The following is a 27565-nucleotide window of genomic DNA, read 5'->3' as shown; positions in this document are numbered from 1 at the left end:
AGCATCGCTATTTTTATGACTGAAAACGACGTGTTTTGTTTTTTTGTCTTGTTTCTTTCGAAGCTCTCCACTCACTTGTCTGATGTCTGGGTTTCCTGTCGGACTCATAAAAGGGAGACTCACTCAAACCGGCGTAATTTTTACAAATGTCAAGCAATGGCGATAAAATTTCGGTAGGAAGGTTTATCACAGATGTGGAATGTAACAAGAAAAAACCAGAACTCAAATGAGGTGACTTTGAGCTTCACCTAGCGGTTGATCCGGGAACTCTTTGATCAGGGTGGTATTATAATACAAACAGCAGGGTGGTTTTATTTCCCCAGTACCGGTAAAGTTCTACACCTCGAAGCTTGCCCAATCATCAGATGAAGTTTCACTAACACCATAATCCGTTCTATGCTATACGTCCGTAATAAAATGAGTGCTTGTGTGCAAAGGTAAATCGTCAGCTATTAGATTTTATTCGCTTCTTCACTGTAAGGCGCCTTACTTCTTTCCTTATAATATCAACTTCTGCATTAAGAAGGAAATATATCAAACTTGTACGCAACATTCAAATCGATAACACACAGACAACACTGACTGTAAAAAACCCTAATTACTGAGAGTGTCATATGTATTAGCAACCACTAGGCCTCCTTCCTAACTACCTACTGAGAGTAATTTTCGATAGTTCGTTCACTTTCAGCGCGCATATGACCGCGATTACAATACGCTTAGTATTTCATTCATTCGCCTTAAATAGGCTTCTAACTTTTAAAGAGTAACTACTCACCAGCTACAAGAGGAATATTCTCTTGTCGTAAGGGTAAACTGAGCACTGTTCGATGAAAATCTGTGATGTGAGGCTCAATAAAACTTCGAGGCCTTTTTGTCGTCCACGAACACGGTGGGCTCAGTCTTTCCTTTGCATCAAAAGTGTGAAATTCTAAACGAGCTTATGAAATAATTTATCTGTCTGTATGTAAAGAGTATAAAGGCTATTATCAGTAATTGCTTCCCTTCTAGTAGTGTGGGTAACCGGGTAACAGCTAATGAAAATCTATCCGTTGAGACTCTACATAACTTTGTAGACTCCATTGTGGTATCAGTCTGGATGGAGATGTGTTGAAATCGTCTCGATATCTGCTGCTTAACTTTCCGGTTAACACAAGGCTTGTTTAAAACATCTAAGCTCCGTTTCGCGAACCCTAATCCATTCTGCGAACTATCTAATTCAACCTATTCTAAACTATAACCTCCTTCACATATCGGGCTAATGATTTCCAATTCTAAGCTATAACCTCCTTCACATATCGGGCTAATGATTTCCAATAAATAATTAAACGAGTCCATCCCAAAATTCTAACTAATATAACTACCACTCTATAGGTAGGGGATTATACTCCCCATGTTTAAGAGCTGAGATGCACATACTGGGTGAAATGACTAAATTCAACGTTAGGTAGGCAGGTTAAATGGCAAGAGTACCACGGGTACACTACAAATAGCACTAGAGTGCCGTTTTGATACAATAATGTAGACGACTCCCTGCAAAAAATACCAAAAACTGAAGAAAACCATTTACAGCCATCCCTACTGTTGATGTAATGGAGGAGATAAACGGAATTTAGGCTGGAGAACTGACTCAAACTATCCCCGAGGGGCACATAGGCTCCCCAAGAGCCTATCCCCAGACCCGTACATTTGTAAAGAAAGTGTTCAACAGTGTCTTTCTCTGCCGGATCCCCACAGCTTCTACAAGGGAGGTGGTACGGAAATCCAAGCTTTCCGCATGGGTTCCGATCACCCAGTGACCGGTAATCACCGTTATGAGTTTGAAAATTTAGTGACGTAGGATCTTCAGCGCTTTGAGGGTCCTGCTTCTGCTTTTGAGATAACACACGATAAGATAAAACTCAATCTGTCTTCCGGCTCCTTATTTTTTGCTCTCTTCAACACAAAAAAAAATACCAGTCTAACCGTTAGACGCGATAGAAGTGAAACCTTTCGTAAAACAAACTGAGAGAGAATGAGACGAAAGCAGCATTAGGAGCGGGATAATTATAGGTTCATTATAATATTATTATAAAGTTCATATTTTATTTTCTTCATTTTATTATTATTCATCCCCAATGTTTTCAATTTCAACAAATGATACTAGTGGCTTATGATAGCTAAAATATGATACAAATGCTTTGGTTTCGATGTTGTCACCATATCTTTGAAATACCGCGTCAATTGTTGTTTTTGATCGTGTTGTCGATTCAGTGCGATTGTTACACATTTTTAAATTGAATGTTGTATTGAGAGAGTCAATTAAAGGAACCGCTGTGTCCAAAGCAAAATTTACGTTAAAGTCGCCACTTAAATTCATTCAGATCTATCTGTGGAGTTACAATACGAGCACCGTCATTTTGATTGTGGTATATTGCAACATCGCCTGCAATTGCGGCAAATATTTAAAAATGAAAATATTTACGAATATAAAAATACGGACGCAAGACAGCACACGCGGTTGCTATTATGAGCGTCGTAACGCGTATATTACACAGACGTACTAACATACACGCAAACATTCGTAGGACGCTTGGTCTAAGCAAGTATTAGATAATGTGTTATATAGGTATACATAATGCCTTCTCGCTCACCGTGGCTCCGCATACATACGTACTAGCATACATACAAACACTTGAACTAAACTCCAAAGCAAGTAATAGGTGTAGTATAAATACTACAATACTCACTATACTAGCGTGGCTCAGCAGTACGCAGCCACACACATATACGTATATCAACATATAACGCTTCGTAGTGTCGCTTTTTCGTTTCATCGAGTCTCAAATCACTCCCAACGATTCTAAAGAAGTTTTCACTTCAAAAAGTGCTAACTCTAAACATTTCTTTCCTATCTGTAATTTCTTTATAGGTTTGTGAATTCGGTGGCAACGATTGCATCAAGGCACCCTCGGTGGTAGATCGAACAGCAACGAAATATGTAAATCGTTTGGTGGAACGAGTTGAACTCGTTTATAAACACTTGAAAAAACGTTGCGATCTGCCAGCGCTACCAAATGAATTACCACAAGATCAGCGACAACAACAACGAAAGCAGCAATCACAAAGCACAGGTGAGTTGTTGAAGGAAAACGAAAGGGACCAAGGTACAGATAATAAAGCGAACAATAATAATAACAATAACAAAAACAGTAATGGCGTGAATAAGAAACGCACAGCAAGCCTAAGCGATGACGAACGAATAAAAACGATAGCGAATGTCAAATCGAAACGAGACAACGATCGAGAGAGTAACAGTAATTCTAGAAATAGTGTGACGACGATAAATAAATCAGCAGCGTTAAGTAACGGTAACAGCATCGATCCAACGGCAAGACCCACGCATGCGGAATACAAAGTGAAACGCAAGAAACGTAAAGTTGTTGTCTTCGAGCAGGACGAAGAGGGTTTGCCGATAGCGCGTGTCGAGTATATGGACACTTAAGTGGTGGGGGAGGGAGAAAATAAAAGAAAATAATTTCTTTTTTAAATTTAATGATCGGCAAATTTGTAAAATGTATGGAAATTTTTAAGCAACAGAATAATTTGCTTCTAAACAAAACAGAGGAAAGAAACAAAAAACACAACGCAAAACCAAGAGGAAGGGGGAAAGTATTTTACCTGCATTTGCTTAAAGGCAGATTTTGCATGAAAGGGGAATGTTTTTAAGAAAAAATTATGTACATTAAAAAAAAATATTATTGTGCCAATTTGCGAAAAGTGTAAAGGCTTTTGTCGAGCTACTGAAAAAGTAGTTATTTAAAAGGAACGTAAATATTATTTCAAAATTTCCTTTTGTAGCACCATATCTTTTATACAAATTTATATTTTTTTTAACATTTGTTAATAAATTTAAAAAAAATTAGAAAAACATAAATTTTTTTTATATATTTCTAAAAATAATAAAAGAGTATAGTTGTTTTAAAAATTGATTTAATACAATTTTTTGAATACATTTTTTTTAAGAATATTTTTTCGTTTCCCTAGGAAACTGATCTAATAAACTTTTTTTTTAATTTTTTTATTGAAAATAATATTTTTATATTTTTAATAAAATATTTTTTTGAGATTCTTTAAGAAATTTATTTCTGAAAAATACTGCTGAAAAGTAGTTTGTTAAAAGGAACATAAATTTTATTTTAATATTATTTTTTGTAACACCATATCTTTTATGCAAATATATATATTTGTTTAACATTTGAAAATAAATTAAAAAAAATAAAACAATTAAAATATTTTTTTTATTTTTCTAATAATATACTTTTTTAAGTTGTTTAAAAATTTAAAATTTAAATTAAAAAATTAAAAATTCTTTTCAAATTAAAAAAATATAAATTTTTTTGATTTTATTAAATTTTTTAATACATTTTTTACGTTTCTTAAGAAATTTATTTTAGAAAACTAAGATATTATAAAATATTTCTTTTCCAATTTTTTTATTGAAAGTAATATTTTTATGTATTTAATAAACTATTTTTGTTTTTGAGATTCTCAAAGAAATTTATTTCAGAAAAACCAAGTAGGTATTTAAATTTTTTTTAGCATCTTTTATATAATTTTCTATGCAAAAATTCCCAAATGAAACATTACACATTAAAGGACATATATATTTTATTACATTGCTTGCGAATGTACTTTTAATTTTTTTAAACGAATTTTTATTTTTCTTAACATTTAGAAGGTGTACATTTTTTTCTAATAAAGGGTGATTAAATTTCAACGGCCGATATTGAATGTGAACCACACGTCAGTTTTTTTCTGCATTTCATTTGTCATTTTTCAATTTCAGTCTATCTCAATTTGAACTGTGGAAAGATATATTGTACAATCGAGCAACGCGTTAAAGTTATTCAGGCTTATTATGAAAACGGGCGTTCAAATCAAAATGCATATCGCGCACTTCGTGAGGAAACATTTGGGCGAATGATAATCCAAGAGTGATTGCCGAAAAACCAATGCACCAACAAAGAGTGACTGTTTGGTGCGGTTTATGGGCCGGCGGCATCATTGGGCCGTATTTTTTCCAAAAATGACTGCCTGACCGTCACTGTGAATAGTGTTCGCTATCGTGAGATGATAACGAACTTTTTATGGCCCGAAATGGAAGATATGGATGTGCACGATATGTGGTTTCAACAGGACGGTGCCACTTGTCACACAGCTAATGAAACAATGGCTCTTTTGCGCGAAAATTTGATGGCCGAATAATCTCACGTCGCAGATCATGTGATTTGCCACCGTTGGACTTCTTTGTTTGGGGTTATTTGAAAGAAAAGGTGTACGTCGATCAGCCAGCAACAATTCCAGAGCTAAAGGATGAGATAATTCGGCACATTAACGGCATAGAACCTCAATTATGCCTCAGTGTCATCAAAAATTTGGACCACCGGGTGGAGGTGTGCCGCCGAGGCCGCGGTGGCTATTTGGCCAATATTTTGTTCTATACGTAATTGAATCATACCAATATTATCATAATAAAGAGAAATGAGAATAATTTCCTAAAATATTGTATTTTATTCAAAATCAACACCGGCCCTTGATATTTAACCACTCTTTATTTTGTTTTAAATATATTTGTTTATTTATTATTTTATATCAAAAATATTTTATATTATATATTTATTATATATTTTTAAATTTTTTAAAGTTGCTTAAGAAAATTGAGTTAGAATAATAAAATATTTTTATCTTAAATTTTTTTATATAATATAAACAAATATTTTGTATTTTTATTAAATAATTTTAATATTTTTTTAAGTTGCTTAAGAAATTTAATTTAGATTAATAAAATATTTTTATCTTAAATTTTTTTATACAACAAATATTTTATATTTTTATTATATTAATATATATTTTTAATATTTCTTTAACTTGGTTAAAAGAATTTATTTAGATTAATAAAATATTTTTATCTTAAATTTTTGTATATAAACAATTATTTTATATTTTTAATATTTTTTAAGTTGCTTAAGAAATTTTATTTATATTAATAATATATAATTTTTTTTTATAATTTGATATGGCGAAATTTTTTTTAACATATCTAAACACATATGTATACATATGTAAGTGTATATATGCACATTTTTTTAGTATTTTTTCAGATACTTTTTTCAAATATTTTTGAGTAAAATGTTTTTAGGAATATTTGTTTACGTTTGTGTGTTTAGGAAAATGAACTATTAATATTTCTTTTGCTATGTTGTTTTTTATTTAAAAGATTATTCTCATATTTTCAAAAAATATTTTTTTTTAAGCTTGCGTAAGAAATTTATTTTTGAAAAGTAAAATATTTATTTGGTTTTTATTAAAATTTTTTTCCGAATTTTTTTTATTTACAAAAATATGTTTATATTTTTAATATTTTTTCTGGGTTTTCAGAAATTTGCTTAAGAAATTTATTTCTGAAAAATAAATATGAAACATTTTTTTAAACTTAAAATATTTAATTGTTTTTTATTAAAATTTTTTTAAATATTTTTTTTTTTATTTAAACAAAAATGTTTCTTTTTCAAATATATTTTTTATTTTTTTTTTGGGTTTTAAGAAATTTTCTTTAGATATTTAAATATGTAAATTTATTTTTTTCTAATTTTTTTTTGGTGAAAATTCTCAAAACAAACATTTAACATTAACCAAAGCTCAAGTAAAGTAAGTGCAGCATAAAAGGATATAAACTTTAAACAAATAAAAACCATATAAATATATGCCAACATATCAAAATATGCAACAATAGCGAGAGTGTATCATAAAAACTTATCGCTCCTAACCAGCTTATTACAGATATATTTGTATGTGCATATATACATACAAAAGATGAGCGAGTAAAACAAAGAAAAAACCAAAATAACAATAAAAAATTATTCAAAATGAAATTCTAAACAAGCAATCGAAAGTTGCTCAAGACATCATACTTAGGTATATCTTCTGTCTCTGTTGCCTCTGTATTTGTTGTTAGCATAGAATATAAAAAAAATTTAAAAAAGCAAACGAAGTAGACAGTGCAGTTGCTACAAACTCAAAACAAAAAGAAAAAAAAACAAAAACCGAAAGAAACTATCCTAAAATCAAAAGAAAGCTTTAAAAATTAACATAAAAACATGCGAAAGAAATGGATTACGTCTAGAAGAAAATATTTCCGCGAAAGAAACTCAAAATTCATAGTTCCTCATAACCACTTACGAAACTCCAGAAAGCATTAACTCATTTGCGGCAGACTAAAAATTAAGTTCCTTACGAAATATTTAGAAATATTTTTGGCAAATAATTTATACCCCTGCGCGTAATTAAAACATCGAACTACAAAGATTTGTGAGTTGTGAATCATAACTTTTGGTTTTTGTTATGTTTAAACAAAAAAATATATTTTGAACTAAGATATTAAAAATATTTAATGCGCCCAAAAGGACTAACTTTTTAGGTAGACAACGAAAAAATCGTTTATATTAAAAATTTAGAATTTAATCATACCAACTCCTAAGATTTATTCTAAATTTATATTCTTTGTGCGAATCCCTGAATGCCTGTACACCTAGATGGTAGCTATGGATCGAATATTCACGAACTCTTTGCTAGGAAGGAGTTTATTTAGCCTAGGGAGTTGAGAGTGCCGGTTATAGAGCAGGAAATCGATCAGTTAAAATGAGTCCGGCTTCTCTCTAGATGAGGTAGAGATATATAAAATATTTCTCGACTGACTTAGTAGGCTTTCAGTCAATGTCGTGTAATATGCACTTGCCTTGCCGCACAACGTATTTGTTGTATTTGTGTATTAAAAAGTAGTTTTCTTTACAAACCGTTTTTCTTTACATCGTCTGATGCTGATCTTGATCCGGATTTACACACCTATTTTGCATCTTTACATGACGGAATGAATAAGTACACATATATAATATATATATTTATTATTTTACTATTACCCTTACTTTTACTTTTACTTTTACTTTTACTTTTACTTTTATATTTACTTTTACTTATCTTTTACTTTTATTCCCATTTTAATTTTATTAATTTTTATTTATTATTATTTTTTAATCCTTTTTTTAGTTTTTCTTTTTATTTTAAGTTTTATTTTATTTTTTTATTTATATTTTGCATTAGCTTTTATTCATGTTTTTAGTATTAGTTAGTTCAGTTTTTGCTTTTATTATTTTTCTATTTTTAAATAAATATTTATTGTACTATTCCTCTTTTTTATTTTTTTATTTTTTGTATTTTTAATATACTTATATATTTTTTATTATTATTCTTGTTATTATTAATATTCTTTTAATTTTTACTTTTAATTTTGTTTTTATTTATTTATTATTGCTGATTTTATTTTTATTATTGTTTATATGTTAAACTTTATTTCAAACATTGTATCCAATGATCTGGAGTGTGGGACATGTCGATAGCAATCAATGACAGAATACGGGCAGCCAACAAAGCATATAATGCAAATCTAAAATTGCTCAGATCTTAAATATTATCGAGTCAGTAAAAATTAAGAATGTGTAAAGCATTGATAAGACCTGTGCTTACATAAGGCTGTGAACTATGGTCGTTGAAAGCTAACGAGACAGCTAATGTGTTTTGAAAGAAGAGTGCTCCGAAAGATCTATGGTCCGCTTAGACTGGCAGATGGCATTTATTACATTAGGAACAATGCTGAACTGGAAGACATAAGAAAGAAACTATAATGAGATCTATTAAGTATTCACCTGCAGAACCTTCGGTCACAACTCAATAGGAAAGTGGAGGTCAGGTTGCACAGACTACATGACTCCGTACTTTAGTTGGGAGAGAAGGTTTCACACTACAATTGAAGCGGAGGGATGGCACAAAGGCATGAAGCCTGGCATAGAACTTTTCACATCTATAAAGCGGGCATTTACTGCTCAAAACTAGGGATAAGGCAGCCGATCAAGCTGCCAGACCACAGCATTATTTTCCAAGCGGAAGTTTTTGCTGTGGTGAAAGCCCCGGAGCTAGCCTACACTAGAACAAGAAAGAACTCAAGAATATTAATATATACGTGGACAGTCAAGCAGCAATAAAATCAATAAGCTCATTTTGTATTAAGACCAAAAATGTTCGACGGAGCAGAGAGGCCATAGAAAGGCTAGCCGCAAACAGTAGGCTGCATATCTACTGGGTACTTGGTCACAAAGGCATTATGGGGAACGAAATAGTAGATGAGATACCAAATGTGCTGTTAGACTACCTTTTGAACAAGACAACGACATACCAAAACCGCTAAATACAATATACAACGAAACGGACGACTACATGAAAAGGTGAGTGGAAGCTAGGTGAACTAATCTGACCACATGCCAAACAGCAAAAGTTATGTGTAGAACTAACGACAAAAACACTGACTCAATTCATACTTACGCTCTCGCGAAAGGACTGCAGAACTATCATAGGTATGCTAACAAGTCATAATCTATTGGCTGCACACGAACAAATGCAGGAAGCGCAGAGATGATGTTGAGGAAACTTTAGAACACCTTCTGTGCGTCTGTCCGGCATTATTAAAAACGCGTTTAAAATGCCTGGGATCCTCATTGTTTGAGGGTCTGGAGGACCTTTCAAAAGCGGATCTCCCAGCTCTGCTTAGATTCGCCGAAAGCGCTGACATCCTACATGATTTCTACTGTCGGTATTCATAGAGGTCGGTCTCCATCTGGTATCGCTAGGGACCAAAAGGTCTATACGTGGCTTGTTGCCAACCAGGCTAACCTAACCTAACCTTTTATTATACTTTTATTTTTATTTTTAAATATTAATTTTACTTTTGTATTTTTATTTTTCTTTAACTTTTACTTTTATTTATGTTTCTATTTTTATTTAGAATTTTGAATTTGCTTTTATTTGTTATTTATTTCTGTTTTTAAATTAATTTTTTTTTTAGTTTTAACTTTTTTTATATTTCTATTTTTAATTAAGTGTTTACTCTGCCTTTTGCTTTTATTTTCACTTATTTTTTTTATTATTATTATTATTTAAATTTTTAATATTTCGTTAATTTTCCCTTTTATTTTATTTAAAATTTTTATTTTGCTTAAAATTTTATTTTTATTTATTGTAATTTTTACTTTTCCAACTTTTTTCTAACTTTTACTTCTATTTTATTTTGAAGTTTATTTTTACTCTTACTTGTATATTTATTTCTATCTTGACTTTTTCTTGTTTTGAATTTCATGTTTATTAGAATTTAATATAATTTTTATTAAAATATTCATTTCTACTTTTATTTTAATGTTTAATTATATTTTATTTTATTTATGATTTTTGGTTTAGCTTACTTTTTTCATTTTTTTTTTTGATTTTATTGATCCAATTTTTACTTGTATAGATCCAATTATGCTAAGTTTTAAATTTTGGCATTTTGTGAACAATTTTTAAGAGCAATAAATTTCAAGCTTTAATATTAAAATTCAAAAAGCATCCTTAACATTATAAGTGAACATTAAATTCCTATTAATTAAAAAAAATATTGTATATATATGTACATATATTTCATTAATAAACTTTTTTTAGTTACAAACTACTTTTGAACATTAGCAAAAAAGCAAAAATAAATGTGTAAGAAATGAACTATTTTCGATAAAAAAATACTAGTTTTTGGCTGTCTTAGTATTAAAATTTGTTTCCCATTTTATCGTATCAACTGCACTGTCTGCAAATCAAAGTGGAAAATGTTTTTAGTGATGAGAAAAATATCCGTCTGAGTGTAATAAAGCTAAATGTAATGTAAGCGACAAATTGCATTCTTGAAGTTTTATGGGCGAAATTGTTTTCATTAACTCGAGAGTGAAATTTTATTATAACTATTACCAATTTTAGAAAAGACAATACGTATTTAGAAAAAGAGAAAGCATTTGAACCTTAGTTAAGACTTACAAATTTGGCTATATTATAATATTTTGCTATAGGGGGAAAATATGTAATTTTAAATTGATATAAATTTTATAATAATTTTCAATTTTGCTTAACACTTCTTTATGATAGCTTCTGGATTATACCTTTAAGGGCATAGAAATACATACATACTTATGTATGTCAATAACATTTAGAGAAGAAAAAGATATGACAAAAAAGAAATGGTTTTAGTTCACAAAGATAATAATTTAAATATGTACAATAATACAGTGGGGTTCATTAATACTCGTTCCCCAAACAATTTTTTTTTGTCTTAAGAAAAAAACAATTTAAAAAAGCTTAGATTCAAAAAAATTTGTTGGAAAGAAATGAGAAAAATGTTTTCTTTTTAATTAAAAAATAAGTTATTATTTAATTTAAATAAAAAAAAAGGAATTTTTAAAATGAAAAAAAAATTTAAATAAGAGTAGGAGAAAAACAAATATATTTTCCACTGAATTTTTTCCGTATTTTACAATAACAAATAATTTTTTTATTAATTTTAAATTAAATTGTTTTCCAATACAATTTTTTTTATTTTAAATAGACAAAAACAAATATAAAAATAAGAGAGAGGGAAAGAAAATTAAGTTTGTACAGAAGTTTCTCCGTAATTTTTTTTCTCCTTATTCACTCCTCTCGGGAGCATAGGGCCTCGACAAGACTCAGTCTTGCGTTGGTTTCGTTAATCTATTTGCTTTCTGACAGGGTAGATGATTAACCTGACCGCTATCAGTCCTAAATAGTGGAATGACCATCTGTCGTTGCTGGAGCCACTGATGCAATGTGTAACTGTATGAGTTTTCTTTGTTGTTGCTTGTTTTAGCACCCACAATGGATGGAAAGGATACGTTTTTGGGTTTGAGGAAAGAGATTCTTTTCTACAAACAGAAACAGGGAAAGTAGGTAAATTTGGAAAAGTGCGAGAACCGTGCTTCACGTGGGATTCGAACCCCTAACCTCTGGGGTGGCAGGCTAGTGCACTTACGCTAGACTACCGAGGCCGCCTGACCGTGCCTTACGTGGGATTTGAACACCCAACCTCTGAGGTGGCAGGCTGGTGCACTAACGCTAGAATACTAGAAAAATAATTGTTTTTTAATTTCAAAAAAAGAACCATTCTTTAAAATAGAAAAAAATTAAAGTAAGTGAAAGAGAAAAAAAATCACCTATTTATCCTTATTTTACAACTAATATTTTTTTATTAAATTAAATTAAATTGTTTTTAAATAAAAGAAAAAATTTTAAAATAACAATTTTTTTTTAATTCTTTATCTATTGTTAAGTACGGAAAAAATTCTATCGAAAAAATATTTGTTTTTCTATTTAAAAAAATTTCCATTAAATAAAATTAATTTTTAAAATAGAAACAAAAATTAAAAGGAGAGATAAACAGAAAAAACACAAATATTTTCTACAGAATTTTTTCTGTATGTTAGGTTAGGTTAGGATGAGTTACGTTGGTACCCGGTCTGTACGACCAACTCACTTATACCTTACAGGTTCGTTGTGATACTACTGTGCGACACGGGAACCTGATTTGGTTTTCTTCGTGAAACCATTTTGTGGCGCTTAAGAAGCGCAGCATTGGTCCCATTCCCACGCCAGAGAGTTCCGTAAGATAATTGAAAAAATATTTACCTAGAAAATTTGCTCCGATTTTAGATAATTATCGCAACAGCAAAAACGTGCTCAATTGTTTCGTCCTCTTTCTCATTTCTACAACTTATGCAATATTCATGTGAGAAAACACCTACTTGGGTCATCCAGAATCCAACTAGCGCTTCTACATAATTTTGTTGCCACATCTTCGATACCAACTTGTTTAGGGTCATTTTATGGCAAGACTATATCCAGTCTGTACAGTTTAAGAACCTTATTAGGTTCTTGACGTCTAAGCCAGACAGTTGTTCGAGACTCTCGAGCAGTGGTTTGCCAAGGGTAGATATTCTCTGCTTCCATAAGGCAGCGTATTCACAGAGCAAATGGAGGATTGTTTCCTCCTTCTCCGGTTGCTTACACCTTTGACAGTGTGTGTTGTGAGGGTTGCCCTTTTTGGTTGCTTGTTCCGCGACAGATCGGAAGCCCGTTATGACTGCCGTGAATGTTTAGACGTTCAGACGTTCCGTCGTTTCATCTTTATCACTCCTATAAGTATTTTCAAGACATGCCTACCAAATAGCCAATGGCTGTGATCAGAAAGTACCGTGAATGTTTAAATAAAAGAAAACAAAGTAAATTTCAGGCAAATTTTATTTTACCTCTTTCAAAATATGACCCATCTGAAGCAACACAGATGTGCCTACGTTTAACCCAGTCCTCCATGCACCCCTGGTAGGTCGACGAGGGGAGGGCCTTCAGCTCCTTCGTCGCATTATCTTTGATCTCCTCTATGGACTGAAATCTCCTTCCACGAAGTGGTAACTTCAACTTGGAAAACAAAAATAAGTCGCACGGGGCTATATCAGGTGAATACGGTGCTTGCACGATAGTATTTACTTGGAGTTTGGTCAAATAATCCAGCACAATTTGGGCGCGGTGCGATGGCGCGTTATCATTATGCAAAATCCATGTTTGCTCACATTTCCGGTCGTCTACGACGTACGGCATCTCTCAAACGCTTCAAAACGGATAAATAATATTCTTTATTGACTGTCTGGCCCGAAGGTACTCATTACGCCTTGGGAATCGAATAAAACAGTCAACATCACCTTCCCGGTACTTCTTGATCATAGGGTTGGAAGGTCATGGCCTTCAAAATATCCTCTCTGGAAAGGTCTTACAATTTCCCTCAATATCTCTGTGACCCGGAACTCAAATATAGCTGACCTTGAATGCGACGCTAATATGATTAAGGTGTGCCCGGCATTCCTGTGCAGTCTTTAATCTTAGTATAGGCGCATTCAAAGATTTACTGGCCGCCTGGCTATTCAAGAATATATTCAAAGTAGTTTTACGATATGCGTATTTAGTTGTTTACAGGGTTGCCCATTTTCGAGGGATCCGACGGATTTCGATGACTCTTCGGACCCATTCCAATCGACGAGGCTTGTCCGCAGGCAACAATCTTTGCGTCAATTGAATCTTATACGGAAATAAATGCAAATCAATGAGGATAATTCGTTGTTAAGTGGTCCGAGCAATGTCCAACTGCTGAGAATGGCGATTTTGGGATGTCCTTGGCGACGCCTTGGTCGGTTTTGATTTGGCCTCTTTGGATTAGAAAGAGCATCACTAGTCGAAAACCTTTCGTACAAACGTTTAATGGTGTTCTTAGAAGGCGCACTTTTCACATTATTTAATTTTTTATACGCACGTTGAGTTTTCACAATTGACTTCTTTTGTTGAATGTAAATTTCAACAATTTGGGAGCACTCGCTTGGCGTGTACTGTTCCATGGTAAAAATCTGCCTGGACTGGCGCTTCCAACGCGGTATGTCATTAAGCGATCTGACGTCTCTGTCAAAAGATACAGGGTTGCCAGATGGGTCCGTCGAATATTGGCAACCCTGTATGTTACAGTAGCAAACCCTTTTATTTATTTTAAACCAAATTTTTTAAACTAAACTTTAATAGAAAAGAAATTTATTTTTAATTGTTTATTGTAAAATACGAAAAAAATTCTATCGAAAATAAAAGTATGTATTTTTTCTCTTACACCGGCAAGTATATTACTTACAAGTCAAAAAAGAAAAACTTGCAGAATGAAAATTATAAATTTGAACACCCATGTACTGGCACCCACTCAAAAGCTCCTCATAAAAAACCGAAAACGACTGTAGCAATTCTGCCTAAAAAAGTAATAATTTGAGCGATTCATTTCCGCATCTAACAACAATGTTGAATTCTGATTCTCCATCTCAGGAATTATTAATTGTTCATGCACATATGGATAATGTTGACATGCGCTATCAATTAACATTGCGGGGTACATTACCTAAAATTGCTGCACTCAGAACTGAGAGTAGCCGCATTGTTGCTATTGTTAATTAGTTACGAGATGATAATATTCAACTCTTAACCAATACGAAGGCAATGCAAGCTGAGTTTCAATTGTTGCAGTCTAACTTTCGCTGCGCCGAGCCTTATGTGCGCTCACTGCTGAAATTAAAGCACTACTCGAAAAGTGTGCATAATACGAATTTTAATAGGACTATGAATAAGTTCGTGCGGTTTTTTTCGAAATTTGAAACTTTATTGACGTAAAATGGTTACAAATTTAATATTCAAAATATTGTCCATCGCTTACTACTACTTTTTCCCATCTTTCTGGCAATTCACGGATTCCCTTTGTGAAAAATTCGGTCGGTTTTGCCGCAATCCACGAATCGATCCATTTTTTGACTTCATCGTAATTACGGAAGTGCTGGTCAGCCAGGCCATGTTGCATCGATCGGAAGAGATAGTAATCGGATGGCGCAAGGTCTGGACTATACGGCGGGTGGGGTAGGACATCCCATTTGAGCGTTTCTAAGTATGTTTTGACCACTTGTGCAACATGTGGCCGAGCATTGTCATGTTGCAAAATAACTTTGTCGTGTCTATCGGCGTATTGCGGCCGTTTTTCTCGCAGTGCTCGGCTCAAACGCATCAATTGTCGTCGGTAGACATCCCCCGTAATCGTTTCATTCGGTTTCAGTAGCTCATAATACACAACACCCAGCTGGTCCCACCAGATACACAGCATAACCTTCAGGCCATGAATATTCTGCGCCGACGTCGATGTTGAAGCATGGCCAGGGTATCCATACGTTGCCCGACATTTTGGATTGTCGTAATGGACCCACTTTTCATCGCCAGTCACAATTCGATGCAAAAAACCCTTTCTTTTGTGCCGTTGAAGCAGTTGTTCGCATGCCATAAAACGGCGTTCAACGTCTCTTGGCTTCAATTCATACGGCACCCAATGGCCTACCTTTCGGATCATTCCCATGGCTTTTAAACGTTTGGAAATGGTTGATTGATCAATTCCCAAAGTTTTTGCAACCTCTTCTTGCGTTTGAGCCGGATCTTGATCGAGCAATTCCTCCAATTCGGTATCCATGAACTTTGGCGGCGCACCCTCGCGTTCTTCGTCTTCCAAGCCAAAATCACCACTTTTAAAGCGTGCAAACCACTTCTGGCACGTTCGCTCAGATAGAGCATGCTTATGGTAAACTTCCACCAAGATACGATGACTTTCGGCTGCTTTTTTCTTCATATTAAAATAATGAAAAAGAATTCCCCGCAAAAACACATTATTTGGCACGAAATTCGACATTTTCAAGTGTGGTAAAAATATTGTTGTTTACGCTTCAAATAAAAAACTTATACTGACGTTTGTGCCTTACGACAGTAGCTCTCCAATGAATGTTTGGAAATGTGGATCGATGGAATAATAATCAAGTTACGCCATCTGTTGTAAAACCGTAACGAACTTATTCATAGTCCTATTAGTAAAAAAAAAATAAGGCAAAATGAAAAAATGTTGCTCTGTGGTGATATCCGAACGTCATCTCCACATTTTATTGCTGATTATCCTGCACTTCCCGCTTCATTTTCTGCTGTAGGAGTCAGTGGCAATTCCTCTCATCGATTACTTCATGATGATGCCTCTCTCTCATTCGCCGCTGCCGCTGCCGCTGTTACTTCTGTAACTGATAAAATCTCTGCTGAATAGTCTGCTGCATTCTCTGCTGCTACATCCTCTGCTGTGGGAGTTAACGCTAACACCTCTCATATTTTTACCGATGTCAACTCTTGATCATTCGCTGCTGCTGCTGCTGCTGACAAGCAGTATTGGTGCAAACACTGCCTCGCAGCCTCCTGCATAGTGCAAAAAAAGCAAATCGAGATAGAACTAAATGTTGTGGCATTAAAAAAATGGATTCACATAGCCTTTTTTAAGCCTACGGTTTTTACTGAAGACATTATTGACTATGTTGTTAAAAACCCTAAAATCAATACGTCGCTTATTTCCTGTTTTAGCCTTATTAAGAAAGATACAGGTATTAGTTCTTTACAGAGAATTAATTTTTATGCCATTAATTAATTTGTGCCATTTGCTTTTGAGCAAGTTTCAAATCCCACGCTTTAGCCAGTTGAAACTGAAATTTTGAAATTGACATTTGAATTGGTCGAGCCAAAGAGCACCAAGGGATTTGGTGGCTCCTAAAACACTCAGGCTAAAAAGCCCATTGCGCATATTTAGAGCTCTGGTAAGAGGGTATATAGTCAAGGAGTAAAGTATCAGAGAAAGAGATAGGAAAGAATAGAAACAGAGACAGAGGTAGTTGAGAGTTTTCCATATTCTTTGGTACACCTGTAAATATCCTCCAGTTTTAGAGAACGAATATTACTCATTCTCACGACATCGGAACGCAAAATTCGTAGCCTTGCTTTAGCAATGGCAGGGCACTCACAGAGAAAGTTCTCAGTGCTATCCATTTCCTCCAAGCAAGACAGGCACATTGGGTCCTCAATGACTCCAATGGTGGTCATATGCTGACCCCATGGGTTGTGTGCTGTAATAATACCGACCATCAATCGAACGTCTTTCTTGCCAGCTCCTGTGAAGGCTCGCGCTTTTCAAAATTTTCAAAAGAACGATCCTCCCAACAACAAAGTCTAACGAGTCTTAATAGAGTAAGCTTCTTTAAAGATTTGAAAATTAATTTAAGAATATGGGTGGCATTCGCACTAAGTCCCACTGTGATTTTTGTTGTTATAATTTTGGTCGAGACTTGGCTTCACTCTAATTTTTTTTGATGAGGAATTTTTCGACGCAAATCAATGCAACGTCTTTCGTAAAGATCGCGTTGCGCTCCGCCCTGACTAACCTGCAAAGCATTCGAAATGACTTATTTTAGTTGAAAATTAAAGTTTTAATGCAATAATAAATAGTAAAAAAATATATATGAGCTCGAATCAAACAGGATTTACTTACCAACAAACACTGCAGAAAAAATTTATTATTTAAATTTTAATAAAAAGAAAAACAAAAAAAAAAACAATCGATAAATCTGCAAAATGAGTTCTGAGTGTAAACACTTCAAAATTTAAAAACAAAAAAAGTATGTAAAATTTAGAAGCTTGTGAAAGGAGCAAAACAAAGAAACCAAGCGAAGCTTCAAACTCTTGAAAAACTCTTTCAAATTGTACGAATAAAATATATGAATGAGAGAATCTACGCATTTAGTTAGGTTAAAGAAATTTCTTAACAAACAAATTAATATAAATTCAAATACATACAAAAAACATACATACGTAAAAACTAAAGGAAAATATTCACAAAGAGAAACAACACAAAACGAATTTGGTCAATTTTTGGTGAACTTGGTATGATGCCCTCTGTATACATAAGAGAAATATATGTTTACACACACACACACATATATGTAAACTTCCATCTAACAAACATTTTCATGTAGTTTCTATATTGACATGTTTTTGGAGTTCATAAAATCTAAATGATTTAGTATTTTGACCTGTCTGTGCGCCTATAAATATGCAAGGCTTTATATACCTAGATTTTACATAAATATTAATGAGATAGCCATAAGTTTAAATACCTATACCAAACATGCATAAATGTGTACATTGAAATATAAATAATATTTATAAATTATATGCTAGTACATACCACAAGATACATACATACGAGTACATACTTCTAATACAAAATAATAAAAAGATATATATAAATATGCATACATACATATTTAAAAGAAAAAAAACTCAATTATGTGTTTTCTTGTGCATTTCAAGAGATTGGTGAGCTAAAGCGACGGTAAGTATGCCGCTTTATTTATGTGTTGCAATTCTTATTAGAAAAAAGATATTTTCAACAATGCCTAAAGGTAAAAGCTGTGGGCAGAACAGCGCGCCACAAAAACACACCTTTCTGTTTTTTTGTCGGGACAAACTAGCAAGTACAGCACTCTGACAACATTAATTCCATTGCACTGCACTCGGGTTCCTTTTTTAATTTTCTTTAAATCTACCCAACCTTCGAAGGAATCTGTGTAGATCTTGTGGTGCAAAGGAGCCAAGGTGTTCGCTTCCTAACACATCAGTGCCAAAGACGTTAAGCCTGATTCGAGCGAAGGCCGGGTAGACGCACAGAAAGTAGTCCGCCGTCTCATCCTCCTCTCCACATGCTGGGCAGAGTGTACTCTCTGAGAAACCTACCTTTTCCAAGGGCTGAAGCTCTAGCAATTGACGCTGCACTGAAGTGGGCTCAGAAAGAATTGAAAACGGAAAAACTAGTCATATATAGCGACAGTCGCTCTTGTTTGGAAGATATCCAAAATCGGAGCAATCCTAATCCCTTAATAGCATCAATTCATCAGCACCTGCCCCTTTTTCGCCAGGGATACAAAATTGGGTTTTACTGGGTCAAATCACACATCGGTATTGAAGGAAACGAGCGCGCAGATGAGCAGGCAAAAGAAGCTGCAAATCAAGGAGTTGATCGAGTATACACTGCATTTCGCTCGCACTGGCTCCATTACGAAGACTTTCTTCCCAATTCTTGAAGATACGCAACTATACCGACAACTCTTTGGGATATCATTCGAATTGACACAACTCTTTACTGGACATGGTTTCAATAAGGCATACTTAAAGCGATTCAAAGTCATTGACGAAGACTAATGCCCGTGTGACCAACTCACTGTGCAGAGTATGCATCATCTTTTGCACGACTGCCCACGCTTTCACAGTGCACGACAGAGACACGAAACATGATGATATTCCAGCATTTAATATTAAACAAATTTCAAAGGATCCTAGTTTGATAACATCATTCAATGATTTTGTCAAAAAAATTATCCATAATTTAAAAAACTTCAATACTTCAAACATTCCTACCTCATGACTTAATCATAATAGTAATATAGTAGAATAACTAATAAACTGCTTGTATCCAATCGCAGGCATTCAATCGAAAATATTTGCAACCTATCTGAATGTCATACTGCACATATGTATAAAAATATTTGCACTAAAATACAAATTAATTGAAATAATAAACTACTCGAAACGCAGTAAGCGCGTAGAGACCAAGGAAAAAAAAACCACGTGTCCCGAGACCCATGTTAGCAACAGGACTCAACTACCCTTCAAGTGGTTGGCGAGCTATCTAAGGCCATGAGCGCAGATTTGCTGTCGCTTAGTACCTAAACATACTTAGTACCAAAAGTGAAGCATTGAGGATACTTAGTAATGATTAACAGTTGCTTGCTGTCCAAAATATTGGCCAGCTATACGAAATCGCGAGAATGGCACTGGACTGGCACACGCAAGGGAGCAGAGGTCGCGGTCGGACAGAGTCTACTTGGCGAAGGTCGATGCTGTGTGGGCTATCAGATGCCGGCATCACGTGGGACGGCGCAAAAACAACAGCCCAGTACCGTGTACTGGTGTTCAGAATAAATACCATTATGGTGATTGTGATTCTACGAAAAATGTTTAGCGTGTAGTGCAACGACTCCAAATAAATAACAAGAATTTGTAATGAGTGTTGACGCTAACAAGGAAAAAATAGATTATGCGTAGTTACAGAATCGTACTTGAGTGGGTTGAAAAAACAAAAACACAAAAACAAAAAATACAAAAAAAAAAAACACTGAAAACACTTCAAATACCTCAAAACTGTAGCAGACATCGCAGTTCCCTTAGCGGAATAGTTGAGCTGGTCGCTTTTCAGCTGATACGAGTACAGCAACGTACCAACGAGCTTGGACGAAAGGGTATTTCCAATTCAATATCGTTGATCTGATATGCGAGATGTGAGATATGCCGCTCTCTACCTGCAAGTTCACTGCAAGGAATAATTTTTCCTATACACGAGGTGTGTTCAAAAAGTATCGTGAATTTTGAATTTTCGCAGGTTACGTATATTTGAATCTCGATTTTTTTGTGGGGATTTTGAATGTTCAGTTAATTGTTGACAGCTGCTTTGCTTGCACGTGCTTCGGCTCATCTTCGATTTTTACCTATTCAAAAAGATGGATCAAAGAACCTGTATCAAATTTTGTGTGAAAAACGAAGTTAAGTGCGCGGATGCATTCCGACTGTTGACTGTGTCATACGGAGAAGCTACTTTGGACCAAATCGGTGGTACAAAATGTTCTCAGAAGGCCGAGAAGATGTGAACAACGAAAAGCATGTCGGACGTCCGAGCACTTCAACAACAGACGAAAAAATTGATGAAGTGAAATTGAAAAGTGAAGAAAATGGTATTGGCCAATCGTCGAATCACCGTTAGAGAAGTTGCTGAGGACCTAGACATATCGATTGGCTCGTGCTATTGATTTGCCAAAGACGGGTCGTCGCAAAATTCGTACCAAAACCAAACCAAAAGCAATATCGCATGAACATTGCTAATGAGATGTTGGACTCTGTCCGCGACGACCCAAATTTGCTCCAGAGGGTCATAACTGGTGACAAATCGTGGGTTTATGGCTATGACGCGAAAACCGAAACTCAATCATCTCAATGGAAGCTGCCGCACGAACCAAGATCGAAAAAAGCGCGCCAAGTTCGGTCGACTGTAAAAGCTTTGCTTACCGTTTTCTTCGATTGCAGGGGCGTTGTGCATCGTGAGTTCTTGCCACAGGGTAAAACGGTCAATAAGGAATTTTACCTGTAAGTTATGCGCAATTTGCGCAAAGCAATCCGCCAGAAACGCCCGGATTTGTGGAAGAACAAAAATTGACTCTTGCATCACGACAACGCCCCTGCTCACGCATCGTTGCTTGTGCACGACTTTTTGGCCAAAAACAACACACTAATTATGCCACAGCCACCGTATTCCCCAGAACTGGCCCGCTGTGACTTTTTCTTGTTCCCGAAACTAAAGAGGCCCATGAAAAGACGACGCTACGCTACGATTGACGAGATAAATCAGAATACGGGGAAATTTTCAACGGTTAACTTGAAACAAATTGCAAAAAAGAGAATAGACGACATAGGCAGATTCATAGTCAAATCATAGTCATGGTTGGACTAATAAAAAGCAGTGGCTCTCCAAGTTGTGTATCAAAATGGCATCTTTTGTGCTAATTGGGCCTGGGATGTGTCGCTAAGACAGCATCTCCACCACCACCAACACTTGATGCTAACCAGCCGAAAATTTTCTACTGACATTGGGTTGTTAACAGATCACAACGTAAATGAGGTGCCAGCAGCAGGCTCTTTGGCACAATAGATTCTGGAAAAGATAGAGAAATAACAGGGAAGCTCAAAACTTCAAAGCCTTCAAATGCCGATAATCTAGAGCTTTATTATTATTTCTTATTATTATTCTTATTTCTTCTGAGCGATACTTTTAAGTTAAGGATGAGAAAGATGTTCCAGTTCGTAAACGCCTCACGTTCATTAGACTTAGGAGGTGTGACTTGACACCTGTCGCTGACAAAATCCCAAAGGTCGCCAACTCCAAGTTATGGCGGTCACCGTAGCAGAATGGGTTGGTACGTGATTACCATTTGATGGTGGCGGTGGCGTACGCCAATGATGTGGTGCTAATGGCGTCAGGACTGTGTCCTAATACGATCAATGGGATCATCCAAAGGACGTTAGGCGAGCTTATCTCTTGGCCCACAGGATGTGGCCTAAGTTTAAACCCGCGTAAAACAGAACTTGTGCTTTTCATCACCAGGTATAAGGTACCAACTTTTACCCTACCAAATATTAGCGGACAAACTCTCTCTTTTTCACCCAGCGCAAAGTACTTAGGAGTAATTTTGGACTCCAAACTTAGCTGGAAATTAAACGTCGAGGAACGGGTAAGGAAAGCTGAAATTGCTTTATATGCCTGTAAACGTATGCTTGGAAGAAGATGGGGTCTTCAACCTAAACATACATTATGGGTGTATAAGGTGGTTATACGACCTATTTTATCGTATGGTTCGGTAGTTTGATGGAAAGCTCTAAGGAGAAATTACAATATCAAGCTACTTTGCAGAACACAAAGATCAGCCTGTGCAATAACGGTCGGTGCAATCAGATCATGTCCTAGGGAGGCTCTCAACGCTCGTTATTGCAATCGACCTACATATTAAGAAGACGGCAACCATGAGTGCATTTAGGTTAAATGAAGCGGATCGCTGGAAAGAAAAAACTTATGGTCATGCCAGTCTATTACTGCGACAAACTCAGTTAGCCTCGGTGAGGACTGACTACATCGTCTCGACGGAAACATTCAATAGGAATTTTGCCACTCTCTTCCCATCTAAGGAAGAATGGAATAAGGGATTCTCTCTGAATAACTTCGACACTACAGTGTGTACAGATGACAGTTAAATGGACTGTGGTATTGGAGCTGGTATATATTCTCACAGACTTAAAATTGAGAAATCTGTGCGTATCCCTTATACCAGCAGTGTCTTCCAGGCGGAAGTACTGACAATTGGGGAAGCCTGTAGGCTACTATTCGCAGATTTCTCTTTTAAGTGACATATTGCTATTCTTTCGGATGGCCAAGCTGCAATCCAGGAACTGGGTTCGGATACAACAACCTCTAAATGGGGAATAGCCTCACCACCTTGAGTGAAAACGATAAAGTTACCTTAATCTGGTCCCCGGGACATCGGAACATTGAAGGTAACGAAAAAGCAGATGAACTGGCAAGAGGGGGATCTGCCATGAATAACGCTCTTGCAGAATCGGTATTCACATCATTAGGAGGAGTCAAGAATAAAAGCAATCAATCGTCGACATTAATAAGCATGAAACGACGGGACGCCTGGAGACTAACGGCAGTCATAACTGGATTTTGGTCTGCCGGAGAACAAGCAGCCAAATGGGCATACCTCACAACACATACTGTTACATTTATAAACAACCGGAGAAAAAAGGAAACAATCTTCCATTTTCTCTGTGAATGCCCTGCCCTGTGGAAGGGCAGAATGTTAACCCTGGGCCAAACGCTGTTCGAGAGTCTCGAACAACTGTCTGGCTTAGACGTCAACAACCTAACAAGGTTCTTAAACCCCACAGACTGGATATAGTCATGCTGTCAATAACCGTTGAACAAATTGGTAACGAGAATGTGGCAACAAAATGGTGCGGAAGCGCTAGTTGGATTCTCGAAGAATCACCACTTTAACCAACCAACCAACCAACCATTCGATGGACTCCGGATTTGCACCCCAGGCACAGAACACCAAATGATAGAAGCCGTTTTTTTAATGATAGCGGTCGCTCCTTTGTAGGCATTTCCAAATCTCCGAGTATTAATCCATGTATGTAATTGCTATAAATATGTAATTGCTATGAATAAAAGCAGAGTTGGAGACATTTTAGACTATTTGAAGTTGAAGTGTAATAAATACCTCATACCATTTTTCTTCCTATATACAGAGCTTTGCGTTTCCGGTTGTTGACGAGAATATTTTAGCACCTACGTATCTTTATGGTATTTTTTTTTTGAACACAGCATAAAATAATCTTATATTATATTGAAGTTCTTGCCAATATTTTCATATGTAGGTATGCATTCTCTGGTATGCCATTTATACGAACGAATAATTGAGCAAACAATTTCACCAAATTCTGTTAACAAAAGCTTACTAAGCTTACTTATAAGAGCTGAAAGTAAAAGCCAAAAGCGCAAAGAAACTTAACCAAAAGCAAAAATGGGCTGATTATTACGCACACAGTTCCACATCTACCAGGAAAGCTTTTCGAACGTTTTCCCAAAGCACAGGAGTAATGCAAGTTTTATTTTAACTGTTCTATTGGACCAACTGATATCGTAAAATTTACAGGATACATAGATACATAAAAGTCGTATGCACATAACCAAAGTATTATAACAGTGCTATTAAAAACTATCATTTCATGCACATGTGCTATAAAAATTTCTGTTCAAAAACCAAATATATGCATGTAGATGTAATAGTTATACCAGCCCCGAAATTGGTCCACATACAAGTCTCTTTACGATTCATAGGTTATCTTACCCCTTTCCCATTTCGAAATCTTGACAGTTCGTCAGTATCACACCTCCGCGGATTAAATAATTAATTTCAGGCCCGAATAACTTGGGTACTACAGGTAGCTCTCTTTCAACACGCCATCTTATAACACGGTTTCGCCATAACACCATAAGAAAATTGCAAAAACCTTTGTAAAGTACCGTACTTCTAAAGCCGCGGCGGTGCTTGGCGTCCTAAAGATACAGTGTTGCCACTGGGATGTATAAATTTCTATCTCAGTGAGTGTTGAGGAAATTGTTTCTTTTCGTTTTCGTGGCCTGAAAACAAAAGTGTGTCACGCTGTTGGTGGGTAGCCTGCGTCGAGCCACGGTGTGTTAAAGAATAACTTTTTAGATTAAGCTTCAGTCCCAAGCCATGCCCGAAAAAGATATAGAAACAACGTTCAAGAAGAAATGTATTTCTTTAGAAGTAAAGATACAAATTTGATCGTGTTTTGAAAGGAGAAAAAGCATCTCACATGGGAAAAATCTTTAATTTGAATGAAGTGCGGACTACCAAGAAAAATGAAAAATAAATAAGAAGTGTACAGGGAGCGTAAAGATTGGTTCTTAAATTGTTTTTTGCCAGACGTTGAACGTTGTTTAAGGGGACCCCGTGGTCTATTAATGCCAAAAAATCGATTTTTTGTTTTTTCGATATTTCGAAAGTTAGGCTTTAGGCTTTTAAGAATATACTGTGAAATTTTCATGCGGAAATTTCCAATATTATAGCTTCTACAGCCCATTAAGTAGGTAGAGAGCGGTCCGCGCGCTCCTGTCCCTCAAACTTTAAACTCAATTATCTTGAAACGACTTTTTTCGGCACGGCGGGGATGAAAACAAAAAAACTATTCAACCGAATCACTTGAAATTTGAATATGTTGTTCACAACATGTATCGCTATCGTCGGAACTAGAATCATAGATTTATTTAAATAATTTCCTATTTTTTAAACTAAAAAACTAGTGAAAAAACCCGATTTTACGAACTTTTTTTCAAAAGTGCGCCATTTTGTCAATTTTTCATTTTTTCGATTTGTTCTAGTTCCGACCATAACTGCACTCTTTCTGATTAAGAATCTTCTTGAATTTTGTGTTTCAGATGAGTAGAAGTCTCGAAATCATCTACGCCATCCGGGTTCGATTTTTCGAGAGGGTCATCTTCAGCGGCATTTTTATTGTAATAAATATTGTTTCAAAAGTAAAAAAAAAATTTTTTTGTATGCTCAATAAACGTACTAATAAGCCCGAAAAGTTGAAACATCGTTTTTTAAATTTTTAATGGAAAAAAAAAATCTTGAAAATAGGTGAAATTTTCGTGCTCTAGACCACCGGGTACCCTTAAGGCAGACAAATTTGAGCTTCAAGGTGCTATTACTATTAGATAATTCTCTATGTCACCCACAAGATTTGAATCATCCCAACGTCCCTACCATCCAACACTACTTCATTGCTCCAACTATTGGATCAAGAAATTATTTATACCTTTAAAACTTATTACATTAGAATAGCTTTACAGTGGATTTTAGATGTAATCAACTCAAAATCAAATAATGTAATGCAAGCTTGAAAGAAATTTTCAACGAAGCACTGTATCGACATCATATCTGTGTCGATGAAAGAGCTGAAAACATCCCCGTTAAATGCGTGACGGAAGAAAATATGGCTCTCTTCAGTTGAAATAAAAAATGTGCCTGAATCGTCAGAAAATGAAATTGGTGGTATATGAGAACTTGCTAAATCAGTCGAAGGCGATGATATTGTGGATATGGCTATTGAGGAGGTTCAAGATGTGTTGATGGAAGGAGAAGTTGACGAAGCGGATTTGTTGGAAATGGCATCCAAAGATGTAAATCCAATCAATTCTGAGGACACTAGCACTGATGAAGATTGTGCAGTTAATTATTTAACATTTAATTAACAAAGAAGGCCTTTAATTAACAAAAGCCTAAAATCTCAAGTCATTTTTCTTGAACGCTTGATTTCAATAAAACTAATTTTTTGTGCCCTTCTAATGTATGTACGTACATATACCTATGAACTGCATTTTTTAATTTAGAATATTTATAATCTTATCGAAAGACTGAGCGACAACAATAAGGATTAGAGTACTCTTTGAACAGTAAGTACGTTTTGAGTTAAAATGGTTTCCTCATTTCATTAGTAAATATGATTGACTTACTCCTGTACTTTTTACCTATGTATGATTTACGAATTGCTGTGTTCTTCGTTAGAAGGCATACATAATCTCCGAATGAAACTATTTTTTAAATAATTTGAAAAGAGTTGGCTGTTATATTGTTCCAAAAAAAGGCTTGGTTATATTCTCCAGACCTGCCTATAGTTATGATATGCGAATTATTGCATTAGATTAGAATTTTTCCTAGCTTTTGGAAAGCTGAAATTAACTTTCTCACACATGATACTATCGCCTACTACCACTCACACGATGAGTGACTGAAGATTTCTTCGATGGCAGCCTAAGTTGAGAAATCACTTTCCTCGCCATATCTGATCGCACCTAAACTTAAAAAAACATCCACAGTTCCTTTAAGACTATTTGCGTTTGACATATAAAAGCAAAAACGCACACCCATGTTAAATTTGTTGTTTGTTCATTTGCATGCATTATTTATTTGTACACTTGTGCGCGCATGCAACT

The 27565-nt window shown here is 35.0% G+C and overlaps 1 protein-coding gene across 2 annotated transcripts in view; it reads left to right on the top strand.

Annotated features, from left to right (window-relative positions):
- Positions 1-3830, top strand: part of LOC128864555 (uncharacterized) — a 28633-nt gene extending 24803 nt beyond the window's left edge. The window contains exons 9-10 of one of the 2 annotated variants that reach the window (XM_054104277.1): positions 2909-3110; positions 3190-3282. In XM_054104277.1, the coding sequence (XP_053960252.1) occupies positions 2909-3110; positions 3190-3200 (213 nt within the window). In that variant the 3' untranslated portion in view covers positions 3201-3282. Of the gene's footprint in view, positions 1-2908 lie in introns of both variants that reach the window. The other variant, XM_054104276.1, reaches the window with a different exon arrangement.
- Positions 3831-27565: the final 23735 nt, after the last annotated feature.

The sequence above is a fragment of the Anastrepha ludens genome, chromosome 5 (assembly GCF_028408465.1).
Source record: "Anastrepha ludens isolate Willacy chromosome 5, idAnaLude1.1, whole genome shotgun sequence".
Taxonomy (NCBI): domain Eukaryota; kingdom Metazoa; phylum Arthropoda; class Insecta; order Diptera; family Tephritidae; genus Anastrepha; species Anastrepha ludens.
The sequence above is the reverse complement of the archived record's forward strand: the minus strand, read 5'-3'. Positions and strand labels throughout refer to the sequence as shown.